The sequence below is a fragment of the Triplophysa rosa genome, unplaced genomic scaffold, assembly GCF_024868665.1.
Source record: "Triplophysa rosa unplaced genomic scaffold, Trosa_1v2 scaffold181_ERROPOS110053, whole genome shotgun sequence".
Classification (NCBI taxonomy): Eukaryota; Metazoa; Chordata; class Actinopteri; order Cypriniformes; family Nemacheilidae; genus Triplophysa; species Triplophysa rosa.
In genome coordinates, this window is record NW_026634194.1 from 10,953 (window position 1) to 35,252 (window position 24,300).

Below are 24,300 nucleotides of genomic sequence, written 5' to 3' on the forward strand. Positions count from 1 at the left end.
ATAGAAATATTAGCTTAGGATATGGGTTATAAAATATCCTAAATAGGATATGGGTTATTTTAAAACACCTCTTTATTACTATTATAGGCAGACCGTTTTGAAATAACTGTGGAACAATGACGCAAATTAATTATGTATCACATTTGATCAATTCCACTTCCAAGTTGTAGCAGGTCAATCATCTGATCTAGTCTTTATTTTCTAAACCCCGCTGTCGTGAGGTCACGCGCGCAGAGAGCACGAGCGCCGCCGCAGTGATCGTGCCGCGCGCTCCCGCCTCAGCAGCAGCAGTAGAAGCAGCAGCAGCGGGACGCATAATCCGCTCGTTAATGTCGACAGCGAGGCGACACGACCGATTTTAACCGACCAATGCAGTGAATTGGGCACTGTGACACATATATTGCCGGATCGCGTGTTTGTTTCAGCGCGCGGTGTGTTTAGAGGCGGATGAACGGCGGCCGGGCCGGACGCGGACGCGCACGGATGGGATTCCCGGTGTAGATGGAGAGAAGCCGAGCGTCGCTGCTGTAAATAATTCATCATTCAACGACAATGCATCTACACCAGGTGCTAACGGGGGCCGTTAACCCTGGGGATTGCTGCTACTCCGTGGGAAGCGTCCACGACATACCGTTCACGGTGGGTGAGATAAACCTTCGCGTCGCGTTTTTTTCACGCCTGTGCACGAGACGAAGGCGATCGATGATCGAGCGTGATGCTTTGTGCACGCAGCCCGTGGGCATCATCATCGTCATGATCCGTGCACGGGTTCAGTGTGCCATCTGTCATCTCAAGGTTATCCGCCGTGTGTGTGTTCATGCAGATCAAGTGCACACACACACACACACTGTCTATATACGTAGATATACACGGTTGTGTGTTTTAATGGTCCGTCAGGATCATGTGTGCGTGGTGATAGGTGACATACTGTCTGTGTCTCAAAACCTCGTCATCTGCCCTCCTAGACAGCATTACAGGTGCATTTATGACGCAGAAGGTTCCTTTGATGCTCAGATGTTCTGTTCTATTTAGGTAGGTTACTACGTAGGCAGCTTACTAAATTTTGACACACAGCCCTTGTGTTGGCATGTGATCCCCATCAGCTGTCCATACAGTTGACAGGCCTCTGATGTAAAGAGTTCATCACTTACACCAGGGCTAGTCAACTCGCGGGCCAAATGCGGCCCGCCAATCATCTTTTCCTGGCCCGCCTTAACATTTCAAATAAGTGGAGAGACTTTAAGAACGGTGTGCTTTAAATGCACGTCCTCCTGAGACGCCACATCTTTAAAAGCCCAAAACGCTGCTACATTCAAAACGAAAGTCATTCCCGCGGCTCATAATGATTTACGTCTTATAAAGCGATTTGATCGATCAGTCCAAGAAACTTAATGTTATTTACAACGTTATAATGAGCAATGCATTGCACAGCCACAGGCAATCAGTTTGCGCACGCGATAGGTCGTGTTCTAAAACGCGTTTTGTGCCCTTGAAAGTAGGCTATCTGTAGGAAGGGTACACCACGTGAACGGTTGTCTCAGATAAGGGGGTTGAAACGGTGTTGTTTTATTACTGCATTCATTATGTATAACGGCTATATTTACAAAAAACAGCTGTTCATCTCCCCCAGAACTCGCACTATACAAAGGCTCTGCCCTATAAGTGCGTGGGGCACATGAATGCGATCGGATTTCACCCGAAGATGTGATAATAGCGTTCAGTTTCTTGCACAGATCAATTGGCTCGCTTTATAAGACGCTAATTTAACGTCACAAGGGGCAGGGATTACCTTTGTGTTGAATGTATTTGCGTTTTTTTACGTTTGTTTATTTATTTAACTTTAATTAATTCAACCAAATATCTTCAGAAATATCTTCTTGAAACAACAATGCCACCCACATCTCGATGTACTGGAGAACTGTGGGTGAGTAAATTAGTAGCAGTTTTTGGGTAAAGTAACGCATTAAGGAATATAAAATACAATTAAAAAGACAATATCCCTTTTAATTTAATATCATGAAAAGGCACAAATACTGGATGCAATACTTGTGTGCATGTTTTAATATATGGCCTTTAAGTAACAGCAACAAAAACAGTATAAAAGGAACAAAACAAAATAAATAACAGAAAAACAAAATAACAGAAGAAATGAGAATATGGTCAAAAACTGGCCCGCATCCTATTTATACTTTTGGAATCTGGCCCTCAAAGAAAAGTAGTTGAAGACCCCTGACTTACAGTATGTCAGCCACTAACAAGTGAAGGCAACAGAATTTATAAGAACTAGTCACATCATTGAACAACTAAATGTGTGCATGACTGTTTAAAGGGACACTTCACCCAAAAATGAAAATTCTGACATCATGCACTCACAGTGAGCAGGTCTCCATACACTCATCACAGTCATCATGCGTGAGCATTAAACTGCAGATTTTGTAAAGCTCGCTACACTTTTAGTGATACTTCAGCCAAAAATGAAAATTCTGTCATCATTTACTCACCTACGAGTTGTTCCAAATCTGTATACATGTCTTTATTCTGATGGACACAGAGAAAGATATTGGAAGAATGCTTGTAACCGGACAGATTTTGCCCCCAAGCAGGAAAAAACAATGTTAGTCAAAAGTGCTCCAGAACGGTTTGCTGTCCTACATTTTTTCAAAATGTCGTCTTTTGTGCTCAACAGAACAAAAAAAATGATAAAGTAATTTTTCCTACTATGTTGAGATCTGTGTGGTTATAAGCATTCTTCCAAATATCTTGCTCTGTGTTCATCAGAATAAAGACATTTATACAGATTTGGAACATCTCGAAGGTGAGTAAATGATGACAGAATTTTCATTTTTGGCTGAAGTATCACTAAAAGTGTAGCGAGCTTTACAGAATCTGCAGTTTAATGCTCACGCATGATGACTGTGATGAATGTATGGAGACCTGCTCACTGTGAGTGCACCTACAGTCTTTTACACCACCTCGGGTGTCAAAGTCTGCTTTATTGTCAATTCTGCCACATGTACAGTACATACATATAAGGATTGAAATTGCGTTACTCTCAGACCCATGGTGCATACAAATAACACTACACAGAATAAATATATATAAAAATACAGATTATGACCTGTAAATGCTGTCTGTGTAGAAAGGTTTTGGGACACAGCTGTTGTGGTTTGGCTGCTGAATGCATCAGCTGTAAACACACACACACACACACACACACACACACACACACACACACACACACACACACACACACACACACACACACACACACAGTGACGTCAGAGAGTACCTTGAACAGGTCAGATGATGTGCTTCTCCACTCATGAGCACATCATCGTGCTATTGCACATGAATGTTAAAGGAACAGTTCATCCAAAAATGAAATCGTTTACTCGCCCTCATGTCATCCTAGGTGTATATGACCTCCTTTCTTCAGCCACACACATTTGGGGTATTTTTAAATACTGACGCCTAGTGTTGGAACATCGTTAGATAGTGGCCCATTTTTGAAGCTCAAAAAGCACATCAGTCTGTCACAAAAGTAATCTGCTGCTCTACTGCAGGGGGTTAATACATGTCTTATGAAGCAAAACAATGTGCTTCTGAGTAAATATGTTGTGCTTATTTTGTCACATTGGAAATCGAAACATAATAGGCTCGCTGTACTCATACAAAATGGCCGCACACCAGCTTTACTAATCTCAACCTTTGTATTAATGCTGCCTTTATGTGAAACTCATGTCATCCACGAGGCGTTCATGATGACAACATGTAACATGTTCAAGTGGAAAATACTACGAAAGTAGGCTAAACCTAACAAATATGCTACATTCATTTTATACGACAGGTATCACTTTACAATAGACATAGTATTTTTTAATGATCGTTTTGATCACGTATACATTGGTATCGAATAGAAATATTTCGTTTATAGCACATATGATGATTTAAATGCTGCATGTAGAATTGAAATAACTTCGTAAACTCATTTATGACCATTGACAACAGTTTGCTGTCCATCGTTTTGGATATGTATGTCTATAATGCAGAGTTTCACACTAGTGAAGGTGAAGTTAATGTCAAATGAAATGATCAACTATAGATCGATTGAAGTTATTGGAGGATAACAGTAGAGAAAAGAGGTTTGAACGGAATTAAACACCGATTGTGTGGCGTGAGTGAATGATGCAGCAGGTTCTTTTGCCAGCGCTGCTGTTTTCATCTCATTAAGATCATGATGATGTTTAGTGAAGATCAGTGCAGGAATTAAACTTCATCCTCAAGAGGGTCACTCGCTGAAGATGTTTTTTAGATGTCCAACCCCGACTGATCTGTCTTCATTGAAATGTGATGTTGGACATCAGATGATCATAACCGTGATGTTACGATGCATAAAATGAGAAGTGAAACCTGCAATTCAGTCTGATTGCTTCTGTTTGGTTTATCCCCAGACGTACACACACACACACTTTCACATTAGATCGTGTGGGCAAGATTTTCTCTTTAACACATCTGAAGTGATTTTCTTTCACTTTCACAATAGGTGTGAATGTTTTTGTGTTTGTGAGTGTGTCATGCAGGAATATGAATGCTGTCTGTTGTTGTGTAAGAGGGAAGTTGAAATACTTGGAATGTTGACACGTCCGGACTCCTTACCTCCTGTACTCCATCTAAAAAGACTGCGTTTTGTTAAAGGGGTCATATGACACGGCTAAAACGAATATTATGGTTTGTTTTAGATGTAATGCAATGTGTATACACGATTTAAATCCACAATATGGAATATTTAGACCGCTAGATGGCGCACTTTCGAAACAAAAACAAAAGGTGAAGATAAATGACTTTATGTAGGAGAGTGGAATTATGGGACATGTCGTTTTCACCATCCAGAGGCGTATGGAGATCGCCCATCATGTTCACGGACGAGGTAATGAATGAATTTTATTTTATATCATCGTAGTGACTTCGCCTGCAAGAAACGTGGAATGTAATGCTACGTTAGCCCGCGACTGATATTGGACTTTGTCCATTGATTTGGTAGCGTAATGCTACACAGTTTTACCTGTTTCAAACAGTCATACAGTCGTCATTTAAAAGTAAATTGGAACGAACCCACAGTATTCACAAGTAACGTTATTGGCTACATATTTTTGTGCGACATATACTGTATTTCATAGGGTAACTGCATTCATAACTATTCAAATAATCGGTGCATGAGTATTTCGTGTACAATAAACAAATTTTTGCTTACCTGTCTATTAAAACACATGCGAGAGCGGAGTCTCTGTCGAGTCCAAGTTGGTCGCGAAGCTCTTTCCATTTAGAAAACGCCACGCCGATATTAATCCTTCTTTTATTTCTTCGTTTGTCCATAAGCCTGCTTGCCTTATTTGGCCTACGTTTAAGGATTTGGAACATCAGGTTCCTCTTCAATTGTACTGACAGGTACGCCCACCTTACTTGAGTATACATTTGGGCGGTCTTAGTCGAATCATACCACGAACTGATGTAGATTTGTGGGGGTGTGGTTACACGAGGCGTTTCAGGCAGGTCTGGGTGAGCATTCGCTTCTAGATAGAATGCATCTTTTGTTTCGACACTTTAATTTGAGCAATTTTACGTGTCTAATACATCCATGGGCAACTTATAACACACCAAAGACATGGAAAAACACATATTCACGCCATATGACCCCTTTAAAAAAAAAAATCCTGTTTGTGATGTTAACATGCTTTAATGTGGGTTTTTATGACAGATCTTAAATTTCAGAAGTTCTCCCAATATATTTTCTAAATGTATACTCATCTCGTGAATAATAAAGCCGTTTTATGCACCCTGCAGCAGTCCAGCACAAGCGGTGTTTATTTCATACATTTTAACGACAATAAAATGACACCATACGTTGATTGTTAAACGTTCTGTGTGGATTTTACATTAAAGTCGCAATCTGGGTTTTGTAGCGGCGACTAGTGGTGAGTTTGAGAATTTCAACCAATCTCTCAGTCCTCCGCTCACCCCTCCCTTTCGAAGCACGACGGTGGCCGCCACAGTACTAAAAGATGTCATCAGCTGAGACAGCAGATAGTAGCCACTCAAGCAACGATGTTTCTTTACAAAGGTAAATAAAGAAAATATGGGGTTGGGCCGATAGACGATGCCACTGTCCATTGCCGATGGCTGACAGACATCACAATGTTGAGCCGGCATTGTGATTTCAACAAACGTTTCACTCTCGTCACGTGACTCTTGTTGCTCTGTGCTGCAAATCATGTTGAAAACAAATATGAACAAGGCTAAGGGTCATATAAGCTCGCGCTGTACAGACTGGCCTGACTTTCTAACTGTGAAGCTTGCGCTGTACGCACAGTTTGCGCAGACTCGCCTGACTTTATAACTTTATAAAGACGTGTCCGCACAGCCCGCGTTGCACGTGTCCTAACAATCCAGTGATTGTTTACATAAAGAGAAAAAAATCATGTAATATCCTTAAAGTTGATTTGATAAACTGAGGTACACAATGAAATGACTGTATCTGTATGAGTGTGTCAAGAACACAAACACTTAGCAGAACATAACCTGAAATATTCTCTGAATAACTGAATTAGTGATGGTTGGTTTATGTGCGTATGTTTATTGACAGGTCTGAGTTCAGTGAAAGCTGTAGTGTGGAGTGTTTCAATGATAGATTATTGTGTTAGCGGTAGGGATGTGCGCTACGACTAATTTGACAGTTGTGTAAATGAAAGTTTTGTAACCGTGTAATCGTCTAAAACTAAGAATGGCCCAGAAGGCGTCCAAAAACTTTGCGTAGGGCCTATGTAATGCATGTTAAAGACTAAAGAATGTAGGCTATTAATCAAACTGTTCATGTCCAATATTTAATGTAGCTAAAACAAGCATATGTGTTCCACTTTACTTACAGACTTATGATCATTAATATTTCCGCATTTGCTGATGTGTCAACCCTGACTGGATCGTTTTAGCGGTTGCAAGAAGTGAATCGATGAGCATTTGTTTGCTTTGGCTGGTCTGTGCCTGGGCTTCAAATATGTAGCCTATACAATATCCATTTTATTTTCTCCTTTAAGTCTGCTTTTTCGGACTGTTTTGATTACTAAAACTTAATTGAACTTTTAAATGACATTTTAGTAAAAGTGTGTCTATTACACTGAAATCATGAAACATAAAATATTTAATAACAATTAATTAAAAGCCTAAAAAACGAATGTTTCATTATTTGTTTATTTAAATGATGTTGAATGAAAAAAAACATTGCTTTTTTAATTGTCACAATTTAAGTAGCTTACAAGTTATAATTAGGTTAGCCTATTGCCTATCAACAAACATGATAGCCTACATTATATCATGTTTTTTATTATTTATAATGCAAACCAATGTGTGTAAACAAAAAAGCTAATAGAAAGCAATGGACAAAAAGTACAGAACAAGCTACAGAACGCATTTGATCTCGCGCAGAGCGAATGAAAAAGCCGCTTATAAAGCATACTGCCCATATTAGCTAATTTATAGAACCATACATAGGCTAAACACTCGAGTCCGCATGTGATTATGATGTTAATATTATTTGACATGTTCTTGTTGAGGAAATGCAAGCATTATGCTCGGATGAAAGTCGGCTCAATGTTTGTGAACAAAAACTCCGTCTGAGGAATCTGCGCAAACTCTGCATGGGCACACATATAACAGTGCTAAGCGATCATTTATTCAAGCGCTTTGTTTGTGATAAACATCATAATCATTGACATTTCAAAGTTCTGTTAATCTAGATTCTCATCTCAGTTTTACTGAGAGTGCTCAAGATGCATTCACCGCATTTACAGCTCATGCTGCCATCAAATAACGTCAATCTGTCTTTCATGCATTTTAAATATTAAAATATTGTTATTTATTATTAGGTAATTGTTAACATAACTGTATGTAGCTTTAGATCATTATCTACTTTTTCGTTTTATGCCTGCATTCCGCGCTTCCGATGCATTTTCCGCATCGCTGCAATAAGAACCCAATACAGTGTGGTTACGCATGGCTCCAGTGAAATTATTATTATGCCACTTTGATATGAAATAGTTAGTGTAAAACCTTCCCCGTTTTCTTCCTTAAAAAAGCCACCACATCTCGTCTTTCAAGTGGTCATTTCTGAGCGTGCTGCAATTGGCACAAAGGAAACACACGCTAGATCTAACCAAAAATTAAAACATTTCATTCCTGATACACTTTTAAAGACTATTAATAATTATTTTTTCAAACATATTGTTTTAGAATGTAATTTAAAAGGTTTTTAAGTTGGCAGCACAAAGGTCAAGGGCTTTAATCTGCACACATACTGATGTCAGTGTATAGCTCTGGAAGTTAAAGCATCTGCCCATGCCTGGTGCATGAATATAAATGTACATTTGAAGATGTTGAACAGGTTAAAGAGTGCCGTTGATGTTTAGGGGTAGCTGCTTCACACTGTGTCCTTTATGAGCTTAAAGCTTTGATCTGTGAGGAGTGTATTAAAACACTGTCCAGCAGGATCATTGTGTGTGTTCGTACATCATTAATGATGTCTCGCTGCACGCACGCACGCACGCACACACACGTGTAACGGTCAGTGTGTGAGAGCTGTGCACCTCTGACCTCAAGAGATGCTCTTGTGACAGACGCTAGAGGCCTTTATCCTCCCTGTTAGAGCATCTGTCACTCATGTTGGACAGATCGCTGGTTTGAGTGCCACTCAGAGCGAGTTCAGGTAAGACCGGTTACACACGCACATGAATAGAATAGTTTTCTACTCTTTTCAGTGTAATCACATTTAATACTAGTGCAGTTTATGAGTTGAGTTCAATGCAGCTCTTTATTTAACACATATTAGCAGTGCAGACGTAAACAAATGATATAATGACATGAAAATGATACATTTGTAGTATAGGTTTACAGTATATTGCAAATATTCTCAATGGTGTAATGATGGAACTAATAAAGATAAAAAACATGTTTGAAGTAAAAAACAGAGCTAAAACATTCATATTAGCCTTCACATTTACATTTAGTAATTTAGCAGACGCTTTTATCCAAAGCGACTTACAAGTTGGGTAAATAATGGAGGCAATTGGGTTAACATTAGGATAACAAAAAGTATAGTGCAGTAAAACATGTCTCACAAAGCCTACTACAGTGTACAGAGCTAAGTTTTTTTTTATTTTTTATATATAGAAAGAGTAGAAAAGAGATAGAAGTCAGAACTGATCAGTCAGGTGTTGACGGTAGAGATGTGTTTTCAGACGGTTCTTAAAGATGGCCACAGAATCTGCTGATCTTGTAGCAGCGGGCAGATCATTCCACAGATGTGGAACCGATCCTGAGAACGTACATGAGAGCAAAATTTTTCCCTTTTTGGGATGGCACCACAAGACGCCGTTCGTTTGCAGAGCGTAGGGATCTGGCGGGTACACAAGTCTGCACAACAGTGTGTTGTGTTGTGTTGTGTTGTGTGTGTTTGTCCAGTCATGTCTATAAGGGGAATGAGAGTCGTTTTAGGCTTGTTTGCTTTCAGTGGCTCTCTGCTCTCTTCATATTAATAAATCATTAAGAGGATGAGAACGCACACACGCACGCACAGAGCAACAGGTGCAGCGTTCAGCTCTTCAGAATTGAGTCTTAGATTGTTTACATTGTGCCAGAACATCAGCGTTATAGTAAGGATGTAGACACAGGCTGTATTTGTTAGTATGCATTGATATTTTACTTTTTTTTTAACCGTAGTATACATGTCGCATGACCTCTGTATATTGCATAATTCATTGTTTACCCAGAAATGTTGTTATTGTGATGCACATTTATTTCAATTTTGTTTAAAAGCATTATGCCGTTAGTGAAATGATAACACAAGAAATAGATCACTAGAAGCATACTAAAAACCACATCATGATATTGATCTCTAGTCAAAGAAAATCGATATTTACAAGACACAGCGCTGTCATTATTTTGAATGGAGAGAAATGCAACACTCAATATGGCCGCTCTGGCAAAGGAAGTCCCGCATCCCAATAAAAAGAGCCAATCATCAATCCATAAAGACTCTGGGGCAGGGCTGCCAACCTGTGAACTTTTAGCGCTATTTTAGATTAGGAAACAAACGTCATGGTACATTTGATGTCAGGTTTAATTGTTGGTTGAGAAGATAGTAGATAGGAATGTGGAAATGAAAGCTGAAGTCGTGCACATTACATTGTGGGATACAGTATTCTCCACAGTATGCTCTGACCATAGACTGTATAAAACATGGACATAGTGTCCGTGACGTCACCCGTAGGTTTGTGAAGAGCAATTTTGAAGCCTAAAGTGGGTGGAGCCGGTCGTCACCATCTTGGCTCCGCGTCACTCCCTGATAATCGAAAATGGGCAAAGAGGCGGGATGTGGGTGGAGCTGACGCTAGAGACTGTAGAGACAGCAACATCAATCCACCTGTCACTCAAGTGGCCACGACCTTAATTATACAGAATTTTAAGGCCTAATATAATTTAAACCAGTGGTTCTCAAACTTTCTCGTTGTAAGGCCCCCTTTGTGTAGAGTGCATCGCTTTGCGGTCCCCCAAATAAAGACTTATAATCTTAAATTTAACATTTTTATTTAAACAAAAACATGTTAGGTTATACAATGCTGAAACATCAATTCTTTTGTCTGGTGGTCTTATTTTTCTGATGTTTGATTGCATAAAATCTATGATCAATTTCTATATTTCATAAAATGCCACAAAATCTGTGGCCCCCCTGGATCCACCTCGGGGCCCCCAGTTTGAGAACTACTGATTTAAACGGATGAGTTATAAAAAAATTCACCCCCTCACAGTTGTCATGAAGGGCAAAATTAGCTGTATAGACCATAATGAGTTTTTGTACGAGGCTGTAAATATGTTTTTCTCTGCTATAAAGTTGGGCATTTTAACATGGGGCTCAGTAAGATTCTGCTCTGTTTTGTAGCCAGTCTCTAGCGACCAGTCACTTTCACGTTGGTTTCACGAGAGAGACCGGAAGTTTGCCTCTTGGCTCTGACTAAAATGCTCTGGTCGTCTGGATGTTGCATCAAAGTCCTTTTACGGAAGTCGTGCCACTCGGCGGCCATGTTTGCAGCGCCTCTGGGCAGTTAATAGCAAATCCACAGTCCTATCTACTTGAATGGGAGAAGGCAGATATTTTTTAAATCGCTGGCAAAAATCACAATTAAACAGCATATGTCCTATCAATAATTTAACCTGATATGCACTGTACCATAACTTGGGTTTGTTAAGCTTAAATTGCGGTAAAAATCACCTTTTTCAAGATCGCTTCATCTACTGTGCATGTGCACAGGCTGGCAAGCGCCTCACGACAGCCCCGCCCCAGAGAATCCTCTGTCAATACTGATTGACGATTGGCTCATTTCACTGGAAGGCGGGACTTCCTTCGCTAGAGCGGCCATATTGAGCGTTGCATTCCTCCCCATTCATTGTAATGGCAGTGGTGCATCTTGTTCATATTTATATGGCGTTCTAAACACAGTCAGAAAACTGAACTGAGCACGTGCAGTAGATTTAACCCAGAAAAACACAATATGCTTTACTAAATGTATTTATATAATCAAATGGCCACATCTGTTTAAAAACTGACAGCAGACACAGAACACTACTGTGTGTGTGCTAACTATGTTGGTATTGCTGTTTGTTTTGTAAACACACTATAGTAAATCTGAGCGTGAGTGAGAGAATGGACATATCAGCGTTCTGACTCATTTCTCTCATTTCATGACTCAGTTGTGTTATTGATGTGACTCTTGTTGCTACATTTGTTTCTGTTCAACTGTGGTCACTCGCTGCAAAAATGTTGTTAAGAAAAAGAAAATGATATTAAAGTCATCTAGTATTGTTATAGTTGTTGCTTCGTTGAGTGTGTGGACTGTGGACTGTTTGCTTTTTTTCTCAACTTGAGTAATCTGTAAAGGTTGTTACCAGTAAATGTAAGAGTCGTCTGTAGTCTTTAACTGAAGAGTTGTGTCTCTGTGTTTCTCTCTCTTCAGGCTTACGGTTCAGGCTGTGATATCGTGATTCTGGCGAGTGGTTTTGAGTGTGTTCAGATTATTCCCGGAGCTCAGAATGGAAACATACAGGTGGGCTGTGTGGAGTGCTCTCAGCAGCTGGGCCGGGTAAGAGCACACACTACATCCGGACTTTGACATCCCCCATCAGACTCTTCTTACGAAATGACAAATACTACAAACACAAGTGATTCATCACAGTGAGACAGAAAGATGAAATCTGCAATATTAAACTCTAGATATATTCTTGAAAAAACAAAACGGTGATTGTAGTTTTGGTAGATTGTAGTGGGTGTTAGTAGTCGACTCTTAAACTGAATTCAGATAGTTATTGATGAAGTGATTTCATTGGTTTAGTCTCTGGTACAGTAAATCTACAGTTGTGTTGATGTATTTTTTGACAGATTGCTGCATCTTATGGAAATACAGTGTGTATTTTCGAACCAATTGCTTCCAACCCAAACAAACGTCACAAGGTAAGTTCAGTCCTATAGGATACAGTATGTTGTCTTGGCTATGTTGTTTGCGTTCTGGGGATTTTCTTTACAACTACATGTCATGAATAAATGTGTATTGCATGTCATGTTTAGTGTGTGAATGCTGTCTGATCTCTTTCAAAGCGCTGTCACACATTAAAAAACTTCTTGTGAAAGTGGTCTTCATGAGATATACTAAATGGTTCATTTATACTATTCTGTGCCATTTCAGAGCAGCAACTTTCCTGTAAAATATGCTAAACTTTCAATGATTTTGTCATTTCAGTTGAAGGAGGGCTTATTAAACTATAAGAAATATAAACTGGTCCAGCTCAGCATATAATGGTGTAGTCATTTTTACCAGAGTTTTTTACCACGTGACACAGGCCAAATGTCCCCCCTGTTACAGGACATTCTCATCTCTTTTTCAAGTGTTAAGAATGAATAGTTACTGTAATACATTACATACATACATACAGTTACATTTTCTAAGGGCTAAAATGTCCCTCACTTTACCCTGCAACTGTATTTTAATAAAGCATTACTAAACAAGTATTATCTGAAAAAAAGTCATGTCATGTTTTTGCCACATTGCTATTTTAACCCTTACGAAAATTAACCATGGTTTTTTGGTGCATTGATTACTTGGGGCAAAACCATGGTTCCCCTTCAGTCGGTCTCTCGACGTTGTGTCCTCTGGGGAGGAAGACCCAACCGCCAACGTGTTGTGTCCAGTATGCGCACTGCGCCTCGACTTGGACTGCACGCAGAGCTTTAGAAGCTCTGAGCAGCTCTTTGTCTGTTATGGGGGACAGCACCAGGGGAGGGCTGTCTCCAAACAGAGATTGGCGCACTGGATTGTGGATGCCATCACTTGGCATACCAGTCCCAAGATCACCCGTGCCCGCTTGCAGTGAGAGCCCACTCCACTCGGAGTATGGCCTCCTCGTGTGCACTGGCTCAGGGCGCCTCTCTGGCAGACATATGTAGTGCTGTGGGTTGGGCTACGCCCACTACCTTAGCAAGGTTTTATAACCTCCGCGTGGAACCAGTGGCAGCCCCTGTCTTACACGCTTCCGTCGTGTGAGGTCGGCAACTGGGCTGGGCGTACGCCTGCGAAAGCGCCTTCTCCCTCTCCAGGCGAGTCTAGTGCGCTATCTTAGCCTCTCTACTTCCCCCCCACTTCCCCCCTTAGGGTGAAGTATAGGCATTCCATCCATCACTAAGCATTGGCAATTATGGTAACAAACCGGGCGGAGCGGATTTTTAAGTGACCTTATTTTGCCAGTTCATTCCTTGCAAGTAACAAGAAAAACACGTATAATATATGTTGAGTAGGGGATGATCCACTGCTAGCTGTGCATTAAAGGATGTTAATGCACGATGTGGAGGCCAAGAACCACCCGACGCGAAGCTAGCCGTGGATTATCCTGCTTATACCATGGTCATTTAAAAGTTAAAGCTGTTATTGATGTGTACTGTGTCATTTTTGATCGTCAGGTCATTTCAAATGTTGATCAAACTTCCCGTGCATTAAGCTGTTTTAATGCACACATTCCAGCCAATCAGACTCCAGTATTCAAACAGACCATGGTATAATTTAATTTATATGAATAAACTACACGGTGAACAGGCTGGACAGGAAAACAAGGTGGACACAACGCAACAGGTTGGACAATAACAGATGAAGGGATGTTCCGAGCCGATCGCAAAGATCTTTAACCTGATCGGGCTCGGCTATATTTGGCCCGATCATTTCCGATCACCTCTGCCATCACAAAAGTTTGGTAAAGGAGAGCGCGAGCTGTGACAGCTGTGTCTGCAGTGTGGAAATCTGCCGCTTGTAATGTATGCAGCGCGAGCATTCAGCAAGGCGTTAGCAACGGAGCTTCGTTCAATAATAACAATTTAAAACCAAACCCTCAAAAAAGTGGACGGATTACAGCGATTTCCCTCAGCTCCATGACGCTGTGATAGAGAAGCGTCTGATTTCTTCCTTCATGCAGCGCTCTACCGGAGCTTTACAACAAACCTAATGACACAGATGAGGAGCATTAGCGGCTGTCCGCTTACACGACAGAGATGCTGTTTCCCCTTTCTTTCAAAGTGAAAGTTCAAAGATATATATGTCAATACCTCAGAGTGAACTTGCAGTATTGAGTGTTTTAGTTTTGAGGCAGTGTTGAATGAAGCTCTGTTGTTCTGTCTCATGAGGACAAACTCCAGTCCAGCTGCAATCCCTGTTGAAAAAACCTGCATATGCTGGGTTAGGTATGTTTTGATGCTGGTTTGACCAGCTTAAACCAGCTAAGGACCAGCGCAAACCAGCATCGAAACATACCTAGCATATGCTTGTTTTTTCGACAGGGATAAAAGCATTTAAACTATACTTCATTGATTAAGAGGGCCATTTTAATGTTTAATCTAATCCTTCTATCCTTCTAATTCTGTCATTATGTTCTGTCACAATATGTTAGGCTATCGTTTATAGTATGCTGAACTGTTAAATAGTAATATTTTAATAACCTTAATATACCTGGAGTGTGCACCTATCGGATCAGGACTCGGATCGGCAGATACTCAATAAAATGACTCGGATCGGATCGGGGGCACAAAAAGTGTGATCGGGACATCCCTAAACAGAAGTGACATTTTAAGCTAAACAGCCATTTCTCAGCATACCTGAGTGTAATGGCTTCTTTAATGAGGAAAAAATAGCTTGTTCGAGATGGCCAAATTCTGCGCAGAATCGATTACCGGCGGTGATCAGCGCAAGATGCATGCCGGTTAGAAATGTGTCCAAGTTACGTCTGCCAAAAAAGTCTCGCGATGGCGAGGTGGCCTGGCCGAAATCCACATGCGAGCGCAATTGCTTCCCCCTGACTGCGTTGATGAAAAGCACGATGGGAAAGGACTGGCTGACGACACAGCTTAAATGCTCATTGGACGAGAATGTCAGCTGTGATATCTTTTTTCTTAAGTGTTCCATTAATAAGTCCAGTAGTTTGTATTTTTTTGTGATTTATATGTGTAAAAAACACACCTATGTGAAATATATTCTCCTCATAACTACCTTCACGTAAAAGCAGTGGCAATTCAATTGCATCAATTTTATCTGCGATAAAAAGTGCTTTTAATTTTTAAAAGTTAAAGTATAACAAAAACATTAGTATACAATTTACATTCAAAATCATCAGTTTTAAGAAGGGCTAAGACAAGGAAAGATTATAAAAGATAATACAAACCAAACAACATAAGAGTCAAAAAAGAAAGAATTGTTTTACAATTTTCAATCCATTCATATTAATAAATACAAAACAAGAAATATAATTGATATTATCGAATAAGTCTGATGAAATTCCAGCTTTTTATTATTTGCTTTTGACAACGTTTTTGAATATTGTCCCAAATAATTCTTAAATGCTTTAAATGGGGTGATTGAAAAAAATATGTTTGGGAATAAAATTCTTAGTTAACAAATGTAATAAAAAAAACTTTTGACCTCCTTTTTCACAGTTTCCATATGAATTTTTCTAACACATTTTACTCATTTAACCACAATTGTTGCACTTTGTCCAGGAATGAAAGAAAAATATGCTCAGTTTTTTCTGGAAATGAGTAACAGAATTTACACTTTCAGCCAAGCGTTCACATAATGCATACTATGTAAAAAAAAGTATGATTAATGTCATTTATCATCTCTGGAACGAACTGGTCTATTTCACATGATTTAATGAGTAGTCTGCATAGGCTATATTTTGGGAGGTTAAATCTATACAGTCTATGGTTAAATCACACAAGCTGGATAGTGCTGAAAGTACAATATACAGTATATATATATATATATATATATATACTACTGTATATCCATTACAGACTCATTGACTGTGTTATAAGGTTTGCCAACTCACAAGCTCTCAGGCTCTATCTCACGCTCTCACTCCGCCTAAATAACAAGCCAACGTAAATGAAATACAACATAACAACAAAACGGCTCTTATGATTGTCTTTTTGTCAGGATTGGGCTACATTGTTCTGATTATGATCCACACCTTAACTGAAGCAGTTTAAATCAGCGGTGCTCTTTACCGCTCGCATTTTCACTGGGAACAATTCATGTGCGCTCTTATTTCTGTCATTGTGGTAATATGGGTCAATGAAAGAGTATGCGGCCCATATCACCGTATTTACCGTAATATCAGCATAAACAACGAAGTTGCACTCGTTTTGAGGTAACAGAATAACAACATGTCATACATTCAGGTTATCTAAACTGTTATAGGTGAGAGTAAATCGGGGTGGTTTGTTTCTTATTTGTATCATTACGGAGATCTTTAAGCCATCTGTTTAAAAAAAGTTAGCGTAAAATCTTTCTTTCTGAAGACTTGTAATTGTAAGTGGATTTGTTATACAGTAGCAATATTGAATAAATATACCAAATAACTATTACAAAATTAATAATTAATTATAAATAACTTTGCTCTTCAAGTAAACCCTTTTGAAAGTTAACCATGGTTTTACTAAGGGAAGACCTATACATTCATAATGTTTTAAAAAAGACAAAGAATCATACATTATGATTCACATACCTACAGTATGTGTTTTAAGGGCCCCTGAATGAAAAAAATAACGACCTGCACAAAATAAACACTGTATGACTGCCTGAAAAATAAGAATAGTCCGTTTTGTTTTAATGGTGACTTTAAGTGTCTGTTTTGTTTTAAAGCATCTGAATTACCAGTGGCAGAAGACCGGACAGTTCTTCCTCAGTGCTATAACCTACAATCTGGCCTGGGACCCCCAAGGTTTGTGTGAAATATCCCCCTCCACAGATGGATGAAGGGAACACCTTTTTTATTGGTATGATTTGAATATTGTAATGTCACAGAGCACATAAGTATCTGTGTGTGTGTGTCAGGTAATCGTATACTGGCGGCCACCGAGCGTCTGCAGTTATGGGCTCCACCGAACACTGATGTTCTGATCGAGGAGGAGGAGGACGGTCAGCTGAGTGATGACAGAGCTCATGAACTCATCCTCAATGACTGGAAATGTGTCTGGCAGTGCAAGTCAGTTCACTCTTCTCGTACGCTCTACAGCACACATATTAAACCATTCATCTGCTTTACCTTCATATGGACGTCAAACTATCTTTTCATTCAACGGTAGATGGGAGTGTGTTCAGGAAACCATTCGTTTTGCAATTAAACTTGTCTCAGTATACGAAGCTAAGTACCAACATTGTCTTTTTAGGAAAGCAAAAGTAGAAAAGAAATAGAAGTCTGTCTTAATGGGTCAGGTGGAAGAGATGTGTTTTAGCCCAGTCTTAAAGCTAGAATAACATCATCCTCTGGGTGGCCATGTTTACCAGTCAATGTGTATTAGTATCGAGGTGATTCAGATGAACAGAGCCAGAGATCTCTCATGACTGATATTCTTTATCTACAGTCACTTTGTGTTTTTTCATGAATCTCGCAGACTGACGTTGTGTGTGTGTGTGTGTGTGTGTGTGTGTGTGTGTGTGTGTGTGTGTGTGTGTGTGTGTGTGTGTGTGTTTGGTCTCAGGACGGCTGCTGCTGTACACATCACTAAATGGTCTCCTGATGGAGAATACTTTGCCACGTCTGGGAAGGTATCGACACCACACAGAGACATACTGGAGTGTTGTATATCGCTGCACTGTCCCAGCATGATTTCTTACATGAAGCTGAACGTAATACACAACATTAGCAATAACAAGCAAAACTCCATTGTTTTTTAAACGGCTGATAAGCAGTCAGATGACTTAAAGGGATAGTTCACCCAAAAATGAAAATTCTGTCATCATTTACTCACCTTCGAGATGTTCCAAATCTGTATAAATGTCTTTGTTCTGATGAACACAGAGCAAGATATTTGGAAGAATGCTTATAACCACACAGATCTCAACATAGTAGGTAAAAAATCCCTTTATCATCTTTTTTGGTCTGTTGAGCACAAAAGACGACATTTTGAAGAATGTAGGACAGCAAACCGTTCTGGGGCACTTTTGACTAACGTTGTTTTTTCCTGCTATGGGAGTCAATAGGGGGCAAAATCTGTCTTGTTACAAGCATTATTCCAAATATCTTTCTCTGTGTTCATCAGAACAAAGACATCTATACAGATTTGGAACAACTCAAAGGTGAGTAAATGATGGCAGAATTTTAATTTTTCGGTGAAGTGTCCCTTTAAATTCAACTCTAATTTAAGTTCATAACTCGCTGGTCTTAAAGGAATATTTCACCCAGAAATTAAAATGATCATTTGCTTGGATGTCATCACAGATGTATGTGACTTCCTTACTTCAGTTTTTTTTGTCAGTTTTTTTTCCTTTTGATCAAGGAAAGAGCACGATTTACACATTTCTGCAAGTGTGAAAATACCACTTCTCTGTCTGTCTCTAAGGATGACTGTCTGCTGAAGGTGTGGTACCCGACCACATCCTGGAAGTCAGCTGTGGTGATGCCAGACGTGTCTGATAAAAAAGCTTCGGCGGTTCATTTCTCATTCGTGTATCTGGCTCATCCACGGACGGTCACAGGTTTCTCCTGGAGGAAGACCAGTAAATACATGCCCAGGTGCGTCAGACGCTGATGATTTCTCTCATGACGTCATGACATGTCATGAGTCTCGTCTCTGATCTTTGCGCGTGTGTGTTCCAGGGGCTCGGTGTGTAACGTGTTGTTGACGTCGTGTGCAGACGGTATCTGTCGAGTGTGGAGCGAGACTCTTCTCCCTGAGGACAGTCTGCTGGGAGGACAGATCTCAGAGAACAGCACCAGCTTCAGTTCATCGCTGCCAAACTTCGCTCAGAAAGACAAGATACAGCATGCTCTGGAGGTCAGCAACACACGAGAGAGGTGTCCCCGTAACATTAAAACCATACACTGTTTAAGACATGGACGTGGTGTCCGTGACGTCACCCGTAGGTTTGTGAAGATGAGTTCTGAAGCCTAAAGACATTCCCTTATAATCGAAAAAGGCGGGACTTAGGTGGAGCAGAGGTGCCTGGTTGGTGAAAACAACTGTCACTCAAGTGGCCACGCCCTTAATGCGTAATTTTAAGGCTTAATATAATTTAAATGGAGGAATTATAAAAAAATTCACCTCCTCACAGTTGTCATGAAGGCCAAAATGAGCCATATAGACCAAATCTTTTTTTGTACCAGGATGTTTTTTCTGCAATAAAGTTGGGCATTTTAACATGGGGCTCAATGAGATTCTGCTCTGTTTTGGAGCCAGTCTCTAGCGGCCAGTCAATAAATTGCAGTTTAAGTCACTTCCGTGTTGGCTTCATGAGAGAGAACGGAAGGTTGCCGCTCGATCAAAACTCATGTTTTGTGGCTTTTAGTGTGAATATGCTACATTAAACAATTGCGCTTCAAAACATTGACAACATTCATATATACTGTAGAAGATATAAATATTCAAAAATTAAAGTCTGTCACATCAGCCAATACTGATTTTTAAGATCTTTCTGCTTCTGAGGTTAACCAAATGCTATTGGCTATTTTAAAATGGGGAGGAGTCATGGAATATGTCCTGCCTGTTTTTATGAAGTGGCAGAAAGTTTTACACTGTAGTTGTTAATGAATTCTGGAGTGTAAGTGATGACGGTTTGCGTCTGTGTTCAGTCAATCCATCACCTCAAGCATCTGCGCAGGGGCCGGAGGAGATCATCCGCCCTGGTCGCCCACACCGAGCTTCTGCCGAGTCAGCTGGGGTCTCACGAAACCCACCGGCACATCTCACACCTCGCCAACGCCCTCTGCCACTTCCACATCTCAGCCAGCATCAACCCAAACACAGGTGCGTACACACAGACACACACACGTGTGCGCACGCACGCACAGATAGCGTGGTGACGGTTCTCTCTGTAATCAGATATCCCAGCAGCCCTGGCTGGATCCGGACTCTTCTCTGAGGACGGGTTTGTGGTTCACTGGTTGAATAATAAAGATCTGAGCTTCACCACCTCCATGGACCTGTTCATGCAACAACTGCGCAAACTTTCCGAGCAGCACCTGGAACAGAGCGCAGACGACTTCGAGCAGGACGCCAGCGCCAAGTTTGACTTTGGTATGGACACTTTACGTGTTATGTGTGCTGCAATCTGACTGACGGTGTACCGTGTTTAATACGATGTGATGTGCTCTGTGTTAGATCTGGATGAGATGTCTGAAAAAGGCTCATCGGAGCACGAGGAGGGCGATCAGGAGGGCAGTACTAAAGCCTCGTCTCCCGGTTCCAGCAGCAGTGTTCCTCTGCCCTCCGTCCTGCTGGATCGTAAGCTGGAGGCTCTCATCCTGGAGTGGAACAAGAGTCCCGACATGCTCTTCACCATTCACCCCAACGACGGATCCTTCCTCGTCTGGCATGTCAAGTATCTGGATGAGTTCATCCCCGGCATCTTCAGACAGGTTCAGGTAGGACTCGAGCCAAACGGTCAGACGATGCTTTGAGAACGCAAACCTTACTTTCTGTATACTGCACAAAACACAGCAGGTCAAATGATGTGAAATATCGAGTGACATATATTAGTTACGGAGTAATAACTGTTGTAGTTACCCTAAAATGTTGCGACAAGCCACTCGCATTTGTAACAAGGCTATTTGATGTTGTTTTTCAGGTATCGTTCTCCTCTCGTATCCCGGTGGCATTCCCCACAGGTGATGCCAACTCTCTGAGTAAGAACATCATGATGTACGCGTGCACGTTCACGGAGCGAGAGAGCTGCGCTGCTCTGGAGGAGAAGAGAAGCGAGCGGCGTGTTCCTCAGAGCGCGTCGGTGTCCGCTGGCCTCGCTGCTCTCGGACATTCTCTCGCCGCTGTCATCGGCCCTGCCGTCATGATGGTGTCCAAACACGTGGATGGATCGCTCAACCAGTGGGCCGTCACGTTTGCCGAGAAGTCCGCTTTTTCCAACGTGCTCACGGTCTCGCACAAGTTCCGGTACTGCGGACACCGTTTCCACCTCAACGATTTGGCTTGTCACACCGTGCTTCCCTTGTTGCTGACTTCATCGCATCACAACGCGCTGTTGACTCCGCTCTCTGGGCCTGAAAGCACGGACGGCGATCAGAATGAGGGTGTGGCTCTGCAGCCTGCCCGGCCAATGAGAGGCTTCCCGCCTAAACAGCTGCGAAACGCCGCCACGCGCACATTCCATGACCCGAACGCCATCTACAGCGAGCTGATCCTGTGGAGGGTTGATCACATCGGGCCGCTGTCCTGCACGGGGGGTGTGTCTGAACTGGCACGCATAAACTCGCTCCACACATCCGCCTTCTCCAACGTGGCCTGGCTGCCAACTCTCATCCCCAGCTCAGTGCTCGGTCAGTTGAACGTCATGTGAGAGACATACAGATTAGTGAAACTAAAGTCACATTTATTCAAGCCATGGTTGATGATAAATGAACCCATTTCTAATCTCTGTTGATCCAGTATATGGATCTATCACTGCCTCTGATATACTGGTATTATAGCAGTGGACTGTTAACTATGAATAAATGTTTGTGTGTTTCTCTATCAGGAACGTACTGTAACTCGGCAAGCGCATGCTTCGTGGCGTCTGACGGTAAGAATCTGCGTCTGTATCAGGCCGTGGTGGACGCCCGTAAACTGTTGGATGAGCTCTCAGATCCAGAGACTTCTGTAAGATGTTCTGAAAAACACTGAACTGTAATGAAATGTTTCAGCATGATGAAATGTCTCATGTGTGTTGATGTCTGGTTTCTTGTAGAAACTGGTGGGTGAAGTGTTCAATATCGTCAGTCAGCAGTCCACCGCCCGACCTGGCTGCATCATAGAGCTGGACATCATCACCAACCAGGTCACACCTACACCTCTCAATCTCTGTCTGTGTGCATCTCCTCAAAACACACATTGGGCCTCATTCATGAAACATTCCTAAATATATGAGTAAATTCCGAGTAATTTGCATGTAAAACAGACTTCCCAAAAACTTTCCTCCGGATTCACAAATACTTCGTAAACGTCAGATTTGATAGTGAAATGTGTGTATGTTAATGAATTCCAATCACTTGTAAACATTCACAATTAGCATAATCCCCGCCTACGAATTACAACTACGCAAATGACGGAGTAGAATGTCGGAATCCTCTGGACTTCATTCTCTGGTTTGGCATCATCATATTGCATGAATGCATAAGAGAATAATAGACTATATGCTTACCAATCAATGAATCAGTTAAACTGTGTCCACCAAAGCGTTTTTAGCCTGCTGAAATAATAATACCTGCTGCTCTTCTGAAAACCGACCAGCTGGTGGTGCTGGAGAACGCTTTGGAGGCACTGCACGTTATTCCGGAGATGCGTTGGTTTCTGTGATTTAGAATATCCGCAACAGTTAGCCTACTTGTTACTAGTTTCTTATTTTAAAGAATATTATTGAATATGAAAATGCAGTAACTATTAATATTAACTTCTCCATTGGTGTGTATGATGGTTGGTCAATGTAGTGTTTGTCCTGCCTCTTCTCCACTGTGATTGGATGACTGCGTCAAAAAGGACAGTGACGAGCTCTGCGTTTTACCCAAAGTTAAAAAGTAAAAAACAATAAAAGACAGGGCAAAAGAACTCGTGAAATATCATTATGATACATAATCAGTTTGTCTAAAGAATACAGAACATTACGTGCGGTATTTACACGTGGCATGGAGCAGGTGGACATTTCTTTCGTACCAACTAACATTTTTAAAATACGAATGTTGTGTGCTTATTTCCGCAGTGTGGGTCAAACACACAGCTTCTTCACGTGTTCCAGGAGGATTTTATTCTGGGATATAAACCACACGAACACATTCCCGACTTCAACACTTTCCCCTCTGCAGAAGGTTACAGAAACTTCTTAACTCTCTTGAATGTTAAACACATGAAGTCTGGTTTATATGTTAGGTTTGATTGTAGAGTATCAGCCTCCTCCATTCTGGGAGAAGTTTTGATTTTCTTGTTTTGTGTTGTGTTGTAGAGTATGAGCCTCCTCCCTTCTCAGAGAAGTTCTTTCTGGTGGTGATAGAGAAGGATGCGAGTGGTAACTCGGTGTTACAGATGTGGCATCTTCATCTGCGCTCTGTGCAGGCTTGTGTGGGTGAGGATCAAGATGATGGCACATCTCATAATCTGTTGGATTGTGTGTGATCTGAACGCAATTCTTTAATGAAATGTAAAATTATGATAATTGCTGTCCACTGCAGATGAGCCGGTGAGTGACAACGTCTTCCAGAGCCAGCTGACGGTTCCTGTGAGTCAGATGAACGCTGACTCGTCTCCTGACATCAGTCCAGGTCATAGTGCACTGCCCCGCTCCTCATCTTCTGCCAACCTGCAGTCTGCCAGCAAACTCATCCTGACCTCGAAACTGGTCTACAGTCAGCGGTTAGACCTGCCCCTGGGGGTGGAGCTTATCAGAGCCACGCCCTCTGCTGGTATGACTTCATACGCGTGTTACTTATGTCAGCTTGGAGTGTTAATAAACAACCTGATATTAAAGGAACATAACACGAGTTAGTGTTTGTGTTTATATATTGCTGGCTGAAATCCCAGTGCTCTTTGATGTTCTAGAGATGAGTGAGAGATATTTGTCTGGTCATGTGACCTTAACATGAGGGGGTGACAGTTTTTGGTTATTGTCTTTATTGCCAATGAAACATTGCGTGTACTGTTGTGCTGTTTGATAAAAGCTGTGCGTGTTTGTGTGTGTTTTCAAA

The 24,300-nt window shown here is 41.2% G+C and overlaps 1 protein-coding gene across 3 annotated transcripts in view; it reads left to right on the forward strand.

Moving 5' to 3' along the window:
• Positions 1 to 247: 247 nt before the first annotated feature.
• The window catches only part of dmxl2 (Dmx-like 2), a 67,359-nt gene continuing 43,306 nt past the window's right edge, over positions 248 to 24,300 (forward strand). For all 3 annotated transcript variants that reach the window (XM_057327179.1, XM_057327182.1, XM_057327180.1), the window contains exons 1-17: positions 248 to 639; positions 12,057 to 12,182; positions 12,479 to 12,550; positions 17,277 to 17,355; positions 17,469 to 17,619; positions 18,116 to 18,182; positions 18,977 to 19,149; positions 19,234 to 19,411; positions 20,206 to 20,380; positions 20,456 to 20,650; positions 20,735 to 20,997; positions 21,201 to 21,906; positions 22,104 to 22,225; positions 22,314 to 22,403; positions 23,322 to 23,427; positions 23,562 to 23,681; positions 23,788 to 24,018. In XM_057327179.1, coding sequence (XP_057183162.1) covers positions 553 to 639; positions 12,057 to 12,182; positions 12,479 to 12,550; positions 17,277 to 17,355; positions 17,469 to 17,619; positions 18,116 to 18,182; positions 18,977 to 19,149; positions 19,234 to 19,411; positions 20,206 to 20,380; positions 20,456 to 20,650; positions 20,735 to 20,997; positions 21,201 to 21,906; positions 22,104 to 22,225; positions 22,314 to 22,403; positions 23,322 to 23,427; positions 23,562 to 23,681; positions 23,788 to 24,018 — 2,941 coding nt within the window. In that variant the 5' untranslated portion in view covers positions 248 to 552. The remainder of the gene's footprint in view (positions 640 to 12,056; positions 12,183 to 12,478; positions 12,551 to 17,276; positions 17,356 to 17,468; positions 17,620 to 18,115; positions 18,183 to 18,976; positions 19,150 to 19,233; positions 19,412 to 20,205; positions 20,381 to 20,455; positions 20,651 to 20,734; positions 20,998 to 21,200; positions 21,907 to 22,103; positions 22,226 to 22,313; positions 22,404 to 23,321; positions 23,428 to 23,561; positions 23,682 to 23,787; positions 24,019 to 24,300) is intronic.